This window comes from Dasypus novemcinctus, chromosome 29 (genome assembly GCF_030445035.2).
Source record: "Dasypus novemcinctus isolate mDasNov1 chromosome 29, mDasNov1.1.hap2, whole genome shotgun sequence".
Lineage (NCBI taxonomy): Eukaryota > Metazoa > Chordata > Mammalia > Cingulata > Dasypodidae > Dasypus > Dasypus novemcinctus.
The window spans coordinates 369,984-383,174 of NC_080701.1; the positions used below are offsets into that span (position 1 = coordinate 369,984).

At 40.0% G+C, this 13,191-nt stretch overlaps 2 protein-coding genes across 10 annotated transcripts in view; one reads left to right on the forward strand and one right to left on the reverse strand.

The window, feature by feature from the left end:
* SNX25 (sorting nexin 25) overlaps positions 1-3,475 on the forward strand; it is a 175,889-nt gene extending 172,414 nt beyond the window's left edge. For 3 of the 6 annotated variants that reach the window (XM_071212559.1, XM_058289873.2, XM_058289875.2), the window contains 3 exons: positions 1,576-1,757; positions 2,258-2,358; positions 2,884-3,475. In XM_071212559.1, the coding sequence (XP_071068660.1) occupies positions 1,576-1,757; positions 2,258-2,358; positions 2,884-2,964 (364 nt within the window). In that variant the 3' untranslated portion in view covers positions 2,965-3,475. Of the gene's footprint in view, positions 1-1,575; positions 2,008-2,257; positions 2,359-2,883 lie in introns of those variants that run through there. The other 3 variants (XM_058289874.2, XM_058289876.2, XM_058289872.2) reach the window with 2 other exon arrangements.
* Positions 1,645-13,191, reverse strand: part of LRP2BP (LRP2 binding protein) — a 53,550-nt gene continuing 42,003 nt past the window's right edge. Inside the window, exons 10-11 of one of the 4 annotated variants that reach the window (XM_058289883.2) lie at positions 3,805-3,898; positions 1,645-1,777 (exon numbers count right to left, since the gene is read on the reverse strand). In XM_058289883.2, coding sequence (XP_058145866.1) covers positions 3,845-3,898 — 54 coding nt within the window. In that variant the 3' untranslated portion in view covers positions 1,645-1,777; positions 3,805-3,844. Of the gene's footprint in view, positions 1,778-3,804; positions 4,125-13,191 lie in introns of those variants that run through there. The other 3 variants (XM_058289882.2, XM_058289881.2, XM_058289884.2) reach the window with 3 other exon arrangements.

Genomic DNA, 13,191 nt, shown 5'->3' on the forward strand with positions numbered 1-13,191 from the left:
AAGTGGTAACCCTTCTTTACACCTGAAGACCGGTCGTGTGTGTGTCTATGCTGTAACACCCTTGTAAGCCGTGTGCATGGTCTAGGCTGTGTGCATTGCCCCTCCACATAAAAGCATGTTTATATACATTGACACAGGTACACGTCTTTCTGGAGTGTCTAGGGTCGTTCCCAAAAAGCCTTTCCTCCATAGAAGCCCAGTGGGTCTGTTACTGAGAACTCAACAATATTAGTTTCTAACAAATGATTGGGATTCTAAAACCACAACTGCAAGATCATGCGGCAGTAGAAGTCAGATGGAATTATTTAGATAGGGTCATTGAGACCCAGACCTGAAAAGGGCCTTGGAGATGAGTCACACGGGTGAGGAAACTGAGCCAGAGAGCTGAGGGGCTTGCCCAGGAGCAGGGCTGGTCGGGGAGGAGGCAGCGAGGACCCCCGCTCCCCAAGGGACCTTCTTCTCTAAGCCACGCCTCCTGTTTTCTCTGTAGCTGAAATCATCACCGTCTTTTAAGTAATACTCAGTAGATAAACATTATGGCTTTCTGCAAGGTAAAAATGCGAGTCACCTACTAGAAATAAGAAAAAAGTCACTTTTTTGAAACAGCAACAAAAGGGTTAAGATACAATCAGATTTTCTCAAGTGAAAGATTAAGTTGTCAAAAGATAATGTGCAAGGTTAATATGACAGTTTTGTCGTATAAAATGTATAATTTACAGGAAACATAGTAAAGAACTTTTTCAGTTCTTTTATTAATTTCAAGATAGATCATAATTCCCTTGTGGTTATAAATAAAAGTTTACTTGCATTTTATTTCTAAGATTGCAAACAAGTTTTAGTTGCCCATCAGAGGGGTGTTTAGTTGACTTGGTACCACAGGCTGTTTTAATTAGAAAAATGGCCTAACTTACTGTTTCCTTGTAAGGCAAATGCCTTAGTTATTGATAATTGCCTTGGATAAAGGAATTTCCAAAATGGCCCCAATTTTCTTAGTCCTCCAGACTTGCTCATTTGTTTTCTTTTTCAGTTTTAGCAGATAATGTGTGGGTCTTTTCCAGTTTTCCTACCCATGGAAGCTTGAACTTGGCTAGATAGCCTAGAGAGCAGTGTGTCTTCTCAAAGTCCCCCCATTTTTGGTGAAAGGGAGCATATCCGCCCCCTTGGTCAGCTGTTCTGCCTCTGGTCGTTTGCTGTTGACGTCCTGAGAGGCTGCTAGTGAGAAGGCGGGGTCTGTATTTTCCAGTTCTACTACCTCCATGGAGAAATTAGTGTATTAAGTATTACACACAGTTAAGGTAGAGGAAGCTTCAAGTGAATCCGTAGATTGCAAGGTGCTGCACAGCAAACATTTGAAAACATTGCCAGTGAAAATGTGAGCTTCAGAGATGAATAGTTACCCAGTAATTCCAAAATAAAAACGAACTTGCAGAGCCAGTGTTGAAAAATCCAATTACTAGTTTATTCATCGAACATTTAGATCAAGCTGTATCTTAACCTACCTATTGGCAAACATCTTTGGAGAACAGACTATAAAATTTTCAAAAACCTCATCCAAAAATATTTTTCTCTTAAAAGACAAATCCGGGACACAGTGAACTGGATTTTCAGTGAGCAAATGTTGGTTTACTACATCGGTGTTTTCCGGGATGCTTTCTGGCCAAATGGGAAATTGGCACCACCAGCTCCCATCCGGAGTGAAGCGCGCGTTCAGGAGACAAAGCAGAGGGCGCAGCAGAAGCTCCTTGAAAACATTCCAGGTGAGCCCTGGGGCACGGTCCTGAGGAGGAGATCAAAAGCAGTATTAGCCTTATTAAGGCGTTTTGTGTTTTTTAAAACAGGTCTCAGGTTGACACGCTTTTATAATGAAAAAAAAAAGTGGTTTTTTTTTCTTTATTTCTTGTCCCTTTACGCTGAGAATCTTAAGAGCATTACTGGTTATATAATGTTTTCTTTTAACTAGAAAAATGTTCTAGAACAAGTAATAATTTTGTATTTTAGAAATCTTGCTAAATTATACTGTTTTGAGAGCTTAATTTTTAATTCCTTAGCACTCAATTAAAATTTAGTTCATGTAAATGCCTGTGCTGAAAATTGTAATACTTTCATTTCCTCTTTAAACATTTGAGCCATGTATGTGCCTCAGGCCTCAGTGCCTTTGTTGTGTAGGCATCAGCACATCTTTTTCACTGAGCAGCTGTATATTGTGTATCTTTCCACTTCATCAGTAGCAACACAGAATATAAACTTAACTTTTCAGACATGCTTCAGAGCCTTGTTGGACAACAAAATGCCCGCCATGGTATAATAAAAATATTCAATGCACTGCAAGAAACAAGAGCCAATAAACATCTGTTATATGTGAGTAAATTAAAGCCTACCAGAGGATTAATTGTATCTTGGATTTTATATTTCTGTCCATATTTTGGGAGAGATTTTAATCCATTTTCAATCACTCTTATTACTTATAGCTCTAAACCCATTTTCTCTGTGTGTGGGTCTGGGGGGGGTTGTTTTTCTGTTTTTTGTTTTGCTCATTTGGGTTAAAAAATAAATATAAAAGGTAACCCCAGTGGATCCCATAATCTCAGTCTCTCATACTAGTTCTCTCTCTTAACATTTGATTCAGTATTCCTACGTGGCTATTTGGTTTTCTTATTTCAACAAGGCAAACTGTTTCTCAATCTCTCTCTGATTATAGATGGCAATATAAAATATTGTTGATGCTTATTAATTCCATTAGAAACAGGCAGAAATAGTTTGAGAGCCACTTGTTCATTGACAGTAATCTCAGACCTAAATTAGACTTTTATCTTAGACATACTTTGAATAAACCTATGGGGGAAAACACATTTTTAAAAATTTTTTCCTTTTGTCTTGGTTCAGGTACTGATGGAACTGCTGCTAATTGAACTGTGTCCTGAGCTGAAAGCTCATTTAGATCAATGTAAAGCTGGTCAAGTTTGAGACTGCACAAATAAACCACCAGAGAAATGTCTGTGTAACAATAGACATGAAACATTTTCCTCTTTTCCACAGAGGGCCTGGCTGAGAACCACAGTGATTTTTATTTTATGTACCTCCCTCTTAATTTTTTGTGAAGTAAACAAAATTGGATGGGGGGAGGGGTGACTTGATGCTGTAGTGGGCAACAGAAAAAAAGCTTATTCTGGATTTTTATTTAAATAGTAATATAAAATACTTTAAAATTCAAGATGTTGAACTACAAATATTAATACGTGATAAGAACCTAGGTGATATTTTAAATATTTGAGAACAGTTTTGTTTTAAAGTAAGAACTCTGACTACAGTTACTCTTCTCCCCCAGGAGTCACAGCATTCCTGTGCTCTTTCATGTATTTTGAAGAATGTTGTACAATGCTTTCTGTAAGGTTATGGTGAAAATTTTATTGTCTTTATTTTTACCAAAGATTTCCCATAGTTTTAATCATTTGAAGCAATAAAATATAAAAATGAATCTCAGAGCTCTGTGCTGATTTGGACAACTTGTTCTCTGTGTTCCCAGGGGCTGGAGGGGGGAAGTGACTTGTCAGTAACAAAACAAAACCTGTACCTAGATGTCACCTACTGCCCCTGAATTTTGAATAAATTTCTATTTTAATTATTTTTCAGTAACTTTAAACTTTAAAATGTACCATAAATTAAATAAGGGTCAAAGAAATGTAAACAATTAAGCTTTCCAGGATGTTTTGTAAATTTGTAGCATTTATACTTCTGAAGTTACTAAAGCTAAAACTTCACTAATCTTTTGAGACACTGCATTTTAGAAAAGAAAAAGATACTTGCTTTGTGGAGTGGCTTTCAGTGTTTAGTGTGATCTGAGCCTTCAGTAGGCTGAGAGGGGATGTTTCAGGATTCTTCTGGCAGTTTGGGCCCGTGGCTGGGTTTTAAGTTGTAATTCAAGAATGAAGATAACATACCATCAGTAAAATACCCAGGATGTAACTGAGGATGCAGAAAACAACCAAACACCAGTACTGTAAAAATACACATATTCTGTGGTGTTAGGGTTGATGATCTTTGTTGAAATGCATTCTAACCTAAATTCTTTGACGGATAAGTAAAGAGTGAAGTTCATCTGCCAATGCAGGATTCAGATGACAAGCCTTAAAATCAAAAAGAAAAGATTGCATATTTTAGGTACATTCTGAATTGCTGGGTTTTTCTTTTTTTTTTTCATTCTCTCATTCTTTATTCCTTTCTGATTTTCTAATAAATATAAGGTAGATTCAAATTTAGCCTTGGCAAATAGATCATGCTCAAAATAACTTATTACCATTTGAAAGAAATAACATTTTAATGCCAAGCATAAAGAGGATTTGCCAGGATAGCGTTCTGTTATCAATGAAGTAAAATGGAAAGCATTCCCATTTGACCTCAGACGTGTTACGATCTCATTTTGTGAATAGCAGCATTTATAATATTTTAAAAGTTTTTATTTATGGGCCAAAGCAAATAATGAGATTCTACATTAGCAGTTATCCCAGCTAAACCCCACTGGCAGTTGGTCCCTAGGTATCTTCAGTTGCTTAGTGGCAGGAAGTCACCACCTCATAGGGAAAACTGTTCTGACTTTGTGTCCTTAGCAGTTATATTAAAAAATTCTTCCTTGTATTAAGCTGAAATTTCCCTCCATATAATTTAGAATCATTGCAGGGTCCTAGGGGAACATGCAGTGCTGGTCTAGAGACCCTCTAAAGGCTGATGGTAGCAGAGCCGAGACCAGGCTCTCTCCTTCAGGTCCGTGTGTGTCGGTGTCTTACTCCTTCCCTCTTCCCATAAACGCTGCCGCTGGCTCGTTCCTCTCCCCTTCCCATAATTTCTTTCCTATAGGACGGTCTTTTGGTACAGCGAAGGCCACCATCAGGACCCTCTCAGTAATTTTTCTCAATGAAACACCCTCACTTTCTCCTCTTATGCCTCATATGACATCAGTTTCAGACTCTTCACAGTCTACCACTTCAAATTTTTTTCCTTTTATCAGACTTTCCCTTAAAATATAATGGCCAGAATTGAGTACGGTATTCCAAATATGGTCTTATCAGTGCAGAATAATGGGGCTATTTCCATCTCATGGAACAGTAGGTAAGACTGCATTCTGTTTGTTTTGTTATTTTATTCAGGGTGAACAGAAACCACATTTCAGAATAGTTTTTTAACCCAGGGTTTACTTAGTGAAATTGACTTGGTTTGGAAGTCAGTGTAATACAGAGACCATTTAGATTTAAAAAAAAATAACTATTATCCATATTAATAGAGTGGAGTAATAGTAAAAATTTAAAATGTCTGTTATATTCAGTAGTGTGCTATGTTCCTATATTTGTGTGTTAATGTGGATTTGAAGCTTTAGAAATTTTAATGTCAAGCAAAATATGTTAATTCGATGGTTTCTAAACTTGCCTGCACATTAGAATTTTCCCTGAGAAGCCTCAACAAATAATCAGGTCCCCACTCCAGCAATCATTGTTTAATTGTTCTGATATACGGCCTGGGGTTTGGAATTTTTAAAAGCTGCCAAGGTCATCAAGGTAGTGGTGTAAAACAATGCCTGGACTCTTCTGGCAAGTTGTCCACACTCCCAGCCTGGACCCTGTTTGCTGGTGCACCTGTGTGGACCACATCCGGCCCTGTGCAGACAGACTCACAGGTCCTGACCCCCCTAACTGGGGAGTCAACCTGCAGGGAGGGGAAGCAGAGCGGAGCAGAGCGCGGAATGGCAGAGCAGGTCCAGGGCTGAAAGAGTGCAGGGGCAGAACAGAGGACGTCCTCTCCTGGAGGAAAAAACCCATCCATTAGAGGGCGATCCTGAAAGTGACTGCACACCCAGGGCGAGATGCAGGCCCAGAAAAACCTGAGAAAGTCAAGCTGCTAACCAGGGGCTGTTCTAAAGGTTCTGTATAAACCAGGCCAAACGCTGAAGAGCAGCCCTAACACATAGCCAGTCTACACTAAAACCTAAGGCCAAAAGGAGAAACTGACTTCCAGAGTTAGCACATCAGAATAACCAAATGCCAGACAACATCAAAGTCCTACAAAGAAACAGGAAGGGGTGGTCAATTCAGGGGCACAAATGAAGACAACAGAGGAAGCACAGACACTGGAACTAACCAACGACCTCCAGTAAATCTAAATTCAATGAGCTAAAGGAAAACACGGACATAGAACTATAGATGGAATCAAGATGTATGAACAAGAAAAAAAAGTTAAAAAAAGGATAACAGAACTTTTGGGGATGAATAAAAACAATAACAGATTAAAAATATACTTGAGATGATCAACAGCACATTTGAAACATGCAGTAGAAAGAATTAGCAAACTGGAAGGCCGGTTGGAATCATCGTCTGAAGAGCAGCTAGAGAAAAGCGTGAAAAAGTGAACAGAACCTGGTGGACCTGTGGACACTAGGAAGCAGACCAATGTACACATTACGGAAGCCCCAGCAGGAAAGGAGAAGGAGAAAGGAGCAGAGAGAATATTTGAGGAAGTAATGGCTGAAAACACCTCAAATCGAATGAAAGCCAGGAATATACACATCCAAGAAGGCCAGTGAATTCCAAACAGGAGTTTTTATCCAAAGATAAAGAGAGAATTCTGAAAGCAGCAAAGATGTGAATAATCACATACAAGGGATCTGCAATAAGATTAAGTGCTGATTCCTCATCAGAAACTGGAGGTGAGAAGACAGCGGTAAGGCATATTTAAGGTACTGAAAGAAAAAACTTCCAGCCGAAAGTACTGTATCCAGCAAAATTGCTACAAAAATGGGATGTTGAAGACATTCACAGATGAAGAAAAATCTGAGTCTGTCACTAAGAGTTACAAGAAATACTAAAGGGGGTTCTGAAGGTCGAAAGGAAAGAACAATAGACAGTAGCTTGGAGCAGGGTAAAGAAATAAAGATCTCCACAAAGATGACCTGAGGAAGTGCAAGCCACAGTGGTAATATGTCCTCAGTAAGTAACTATGTTCTGTATTTCCCATAAGATTTAGAATAAGTTGAATAAGAAATAATATTTTTATGTTATTGTTATAGACATCAAGAGAGGTTCAATAATTGTGTATGGAAAGGCCAGGACTCAGTAATAGTTTTGGGAAGGAAGAAGGAATTTATTTATGACCGGCCAGGCTCCGAGTGTCTCGTTTAAAACCCGAGCCTTGAATATGATTTTAGAGTTCTTTTTATACAGAGGAAGAGTTAAATGGTTCTTTGTTTCAGCGCTCAATAAGCTTGAATTAATACAAATCCCCCACATTCTAGGTAAGTTTTTAGCATGGACTTCATACATTCTAGGTAAGCTTTTAGAATGAAATTCATACATTCCATGTAAGTTTTTAACACATTTGGTTTGCATTTTCCCTGAATATTTAAAGTTTATAGAGTTTGCATTGCTAAATTGTTTTCCCAGGATAGGAATTGTTGCCATGGTTACCAAGGGCAGGGCTGCAGCTCACACAGCTCAGGTTATTGACAAAGAGGCAAATAGCCCCCCACCCATAGCCCACATCATTATGGACATGCAAAATATAATGTATGACAAAAACAACAGAGGAACAGAGATTGTGTGTACTATTTAGTTGAGTATCATTTTGAATAAGTAGGTTGTGGATTTATGTTGCTTAATATAAACCCCATGGTAACTACAAAGAAAGTATTTAAACTATATTCAGAAATGGAAATGAGAACGCAATCAATCAGTTATATAAAAAAATATCAGTTATATGTAAAAGAAGCCTGCAAGGAAGGAAAAAGGGACAAAAGATATGAGTATACAAGAAACAAAGAACAAACTGCTGAAATAAGTCCATCCTTATCAATAATAACATTGAATGTAAATGGACTAAACTCTGTTTAAAAGGCAGATGGGCAGAATGGATAATAAAGCATGATCCAGCTATATATTTATTGTTTTTTTACAAGACACTCACCTTAGACCCAAAGATACAAATAGGATGAAAATGAAAGGATGGAAAAAAATACATTGCATGCAAATAGTAACCAAAAAGGGAGCTGGGTTGGCTGCACTAATATCTGATCAAATAGACATTAGGCAAAACAAAAGTTACAAGAGGCAAAGGACACTATATATTAATAAATATGGGTCAATCCACCATTAAGATATAACAATTATAAATATATCTGCACCTAGTCACAGAGCCCCAAAATGCACAGGGCAAACATTGACAAAACTGAAGAGAGACACCTCTACATGTTGGGTAAGTATCAATAAATTTTAAAAAGATTGTAATTATACAAGTCAACTTTCAAAAACACTGAAATCATGTGTGTATGTTCTCCTACCACAATGGAATGAAGCTAGAAACAACAGAAGGAAAATGGAAAAATCTACAAATATGTGGAAGTTAAACAATACACTCTTAATTAGTCAAAGAAGAAATCACAGGGAAATTAGGAAATATCTTGAGATGAATTTTTAAAACACCAAAATTTCTGGGACTTAGTCAAGGCAATTCTCAGAAATTTATAGCTATGAATGTTAATATTAAAAACAGAGACTTCCAGAAAGATGGCAGACTAGAAAGACATGAGACTGTCTTCTCCAGAAAAATAAAGGACAAGCTGAAACACCCTGGAAAAAAGATCATCTAGGGTTTAGGACACCAGGTAAAGACGGGACACCTCCCAGAGGAGAGAGGGACAAAGGAGAGGAATCTGGATGACAGGACAGTGAGTTGAAACCAGCGGCAGATGCTGCCGGCACCATCCCCCACACTAAAGACACTTGAGAATTCTTGGGCCTCTAGGCCTGTGACTGCAGACAAAGGGGGAAAGAGGAGAGAGAGGGACACAGCCTGAGGCTGCCTCAGCTCCTGACCCATGAATCTGGTCTGCTGTGCCCCGGAGCCCCTCCAGGCCGGTGGGGCCGCACCATTGGAGCCAGCGATGGGCTAAAGATGGACAAGCCTCCAGTCTCCTCTACTAACCAGGACTGACTGTTGAGGACTCAGAGGGGCATGGAAATAGTTCCTACTTGGGGGAAAAGGAGGGGGATGCCAGAGAAGGCTGGAGAACTGTCTCTGAGACTCTGAATTACAAGGTTCTTAGCCTCAGGCAGGAAGCTCTGTCACATTGATCCAGTCTGCGTTGTTACAAATACAGCCCAACCAGGCATTGAACTGAGCGCTGCCAAAGAGCGCCATCTGCTGCCAGACCAAGGAAATTAAAAATACGTTGGAGAGGCTTTTGCCCACCTTTTTTTCCATTAAGAAATAATTATATATAAGAAAAAAAGGAAGGAGAAAGTCTTAACCCTCACAGACATTGCCCGCCATCTTAATCCAACATGTGTTTGCCCACCTTTAAAGCCTCCCTCCCCAAGGCCCTAGGAAGTGGGTCTGGACCAATTTTCTGGGTCCAGAGCCCAGTTTTGAGCAAATAACAGGCAGATAATGATCCAGGTTGAGCCAAGAATAAAAAACCAAACACACAACCTAAATCCCTACAAAAGAAAAATTGAGCATCTGAGTAAACTACATCCTAATCAGATGCCTAAACATCAGCAAAAAATTACAAGCTATACTAAGAAAATGGAAAACATGGCCCAAGAAAAGGAATATTTCAAAGCCCCAGAAGAGACACAGACTTTGAGAAAATGAATTAGATGCACACAAATTTCCAAAATCAAATTGAGTTGAAAGACAAAATGGCTAAAGAGATAAACTGCATAAAGAAGACATTGAAGAGGCGGGGCAAGATGGCATCTGAGTGAATGCACCTCATAATCTCCTGCAAAGAAGCGGCTGAGTAGGGTTGGAGTCCTGCTGGACCAGGCTGTTTTGGGTGTTTGCAGAGCAGGAGGTGTCTGGACGTCGATTTAGTGGGACGGTGACAGAGAAGATTCTTGTAAAAGGTAGAATTCTGGGTCTCTTTCACAGAGATCGGGGCTGCGCGCAGGACGCTTCCCCCTGGGGCTGGTGGCCCAGCAGTGGCGATTCCTGGAGGCTTTGCTGCGCTGGGGAGTTCCCAAGCCCTGAGCAGGCTGTTCGGGGGCTTGCAGGGTGGGAGGTGTCTGGAAGTCAATTTGGTGAGACAGTGATGGAGGAGATTCTTGTGAGAGATGGAATTTTGGGTTTCTTACACGGAGGTCAGAGTTTATGGCTGGAGCCCCTCCCCCTAGGGCTGGCGGCCCATCTGCGGCAGTCCCTGAATTGTTTGTAGTGCAGTGGCGCCCCAGAAGGCTGTTTTGGGGGCTTGCAGGGCGGGAGGTGTCCTGAAGTCTATTTGGTGAGACAGTGACAGAAGAGACTCTTGTGAGAGGTGGAATTTTGGGTTTCTGACAAAGAGGTGAGAGTTTGTGGGCGTGACCCCTCCCCCTAGGGCTGGCGCCCAGCTGCGGGGATCCCTGAAGGCTGTGTTGCACTGCGGTGCTCCCAGGCTCCCTGTTAACTGGATGCGTGGTTCCCAGGGTCTGTGTCCCCTAAACCCTGGTGGCCGACACCCCAGAGACTCACACCTCTTGAGTCTGCAACATCCCTGAATCCACCAATCCCTGAGGTTCATCTGAGGTCCTTGATTGTCCTAGCCCTTGGCATTTGTGGTTTTTTTTCTTTTTTTCTTTTTCTCTTTTTTCTTTTTTTTTTATTGTCTTGGTTGCTAATATTGCATTATCTCCTGGTCTTTTCTCCCATTGTATCTCCCAAGGTCCTTTTTCATTTATTTAGGTTTTTTTTTCCTTCTTTTCTTTTTCTTGCTTGTTTCCCTCCCTTTTCTTTGCCCACCCCCTTTTTTTCCTTCTCTTTTTTTTCTTTTCTCTCTTTTTCTTCTTATTTTATTTTATTTTATTTTATTTATACAATAGGTGCTGCAGGGAGCACCTCACATTTGCTGTGTTTCCTCATTCTCCTTTTCCTCGTTTCTGTGTGAATTGATTTTGGCCACCTACACTATCCCCTTTCCCCCACATCTTGCTATCCTCCATCATCTACTGTCTCTCTTACATTCCACCTCCCTTTCTTTAGTCCCCAAATTGTCTAACTTTTAATTTCTAATACCTTTGTTCTGTTTTCTCTCTTTTATCCACTCTTGATATTATTGTCTTTCTTTTCTCTTTCCCTCTTTCATGAAAACACTGGCTTTTTAATTCATACTATATTCCTGTCCATATTCAGTTGACTATCTCATTATAGGTACTCTACTTACTGCTATAACTCTACACAACTTACATGAATCTAATATCCATTCTCCCAGATCTCACACTGTTGCTCTGTTAACATTTATTACCAATACTACTTTACACATTTTCTTTTTTTTTTTTTAAAGATTTATTTTTATTTATTTAATTCCCCTCCCCTCCCCCAGTTGTCTGTTTTCTGTGTCTTTTTGCTGCGTCTTGTTTCTTTGTCCGCTTCTGTTGTCGTCAGCGGCACGGGAAGTGTGGGCGGCGCCATTCCTCAGCAGGCTGCTCCCTCCTTCGCGCTGGGCAGCTCTCCTTATGGGTGCACTCCTTGCGCGTGGGGCTCCCCTACGCGGGGGACACCCCTGTGTGGCACAGGCACTCCTTGCGCGCATCAGCACTGTGCATGGGCCAGCTCCACACGGGTCAAGGAGGCCCGGGGCTTGAACCGCGGGCCTCCCATGTGGTAGACGGACGCCCTAACCACTGGGCCAAAGTCCGTTTCCCATACATTTTCTTTTCTTACACAATTTCTTTCCCTGGCCCTAATATTTTCCTTCAAAGTGAACTTAGCCAGCAACAAGAAATTAGAGTAAGAACAAGGTGACAAAGAGAAGACATAACACTTACGCAAGAACAACAACTAATTAATCCCCAAGACTAGACAGGCTAAGAAACTGATTAAACCTGTCAAGATAAAATGATGACCAGACAGCAACAAAAAATTACAAACCAAACCAATAATCAGGAAAACATGGCCGAATCCAATGAACAAACTAAAAACCAGGAAGGGGAGCAGAACATTGGACAAGTAATTAAAGATCTCAGACCATATATCAGAGACAAACTTAATGAAGTAAAGGAAGAGTTTAACAATATGAAGAAAACACTTGGAGAGGAAATCGCAGACATACGCAAGATAACATATGATGGGAATGAACACCACAGTTCAAGAAATCAAAAATACACTCTCAGCAAATAGCAGCAAATTAGAAGAGGAAGAGGAGAGAATTAGCGATGTGGAAGACAGTACATCTGAAATCAAACAGATAGTAGAATTGATCGATAAAAAGATAGAAAAAATCCAGCTAGGACTTAGGGACCTGAATGACAATGCAAAATGCACAAACATACATATTATAGGCATCCCAGAAGGAGAAGAGAAGGGAAAGGGGACAAAAGGGGTGTTGAAGGAAATAATGGCTGAAAACTTCCCAAATCTACTGAGAGAGACAGATGTACATGTCCAGGAAGCACAACGCACCCCAAACATCATAAACCCCAACAGGCCCACCCCAAGACATATACTTGTCAAATTATCCAATGCTCAAGAAAAAGAGAAAATTCTGAAAGCAGCAAGAGAAAAGAAAACCATCACATACAAGGGAGACTTCATAAGATTAAGTGCTGATTTCTCATCTGAAACCATGGAGGCAAAAAGGCAGTGGTATGATATCGTCAAGGTACTAAAAGAAAAAAATTTCCAACCAAGAATACTCTACCCAGCTAAACTAGCATTCAAAAATGATGTAGAGGTCAAAATATTCACAGATAAACAGAAATTGAAAGTGTATGCCAACAAGAAACCTCCCCTTCAAGGAATACTAAAGGGAGTTCTGCAGGAAGAAAGGAAAAAACAGGAGAGGCAGAGTTGGAGGAGAGTGTAAGAGCAACAAAAAAGACAAAAAGAAGGAAAATAACCAAAATATGACAAACACAAGTCCAATCAAAATATGGCTAACATAAATAATTCCTTGAAAGTAATAACAACTGAATGTCAATGGATTAAACTCACCTGTCAAAAGATTCAGACTGGGAGACTGGATAAGGAAATATGACCCATCTATATGTTGTCTACAACAAACACATCTTAGACCCAGGGATTCATGGAGGCTGAAAGTGTATGGATAGAAAACAATCTTACAAGCAAACAATAACCAAAAAAAGGCAGGAGTAGCTATATTAATATCAGACAAAATAGACTTTAAATGTGAAACAATTGTGAGAGACAAAGAAGGCTACTACATATTAGTGAAAGGGA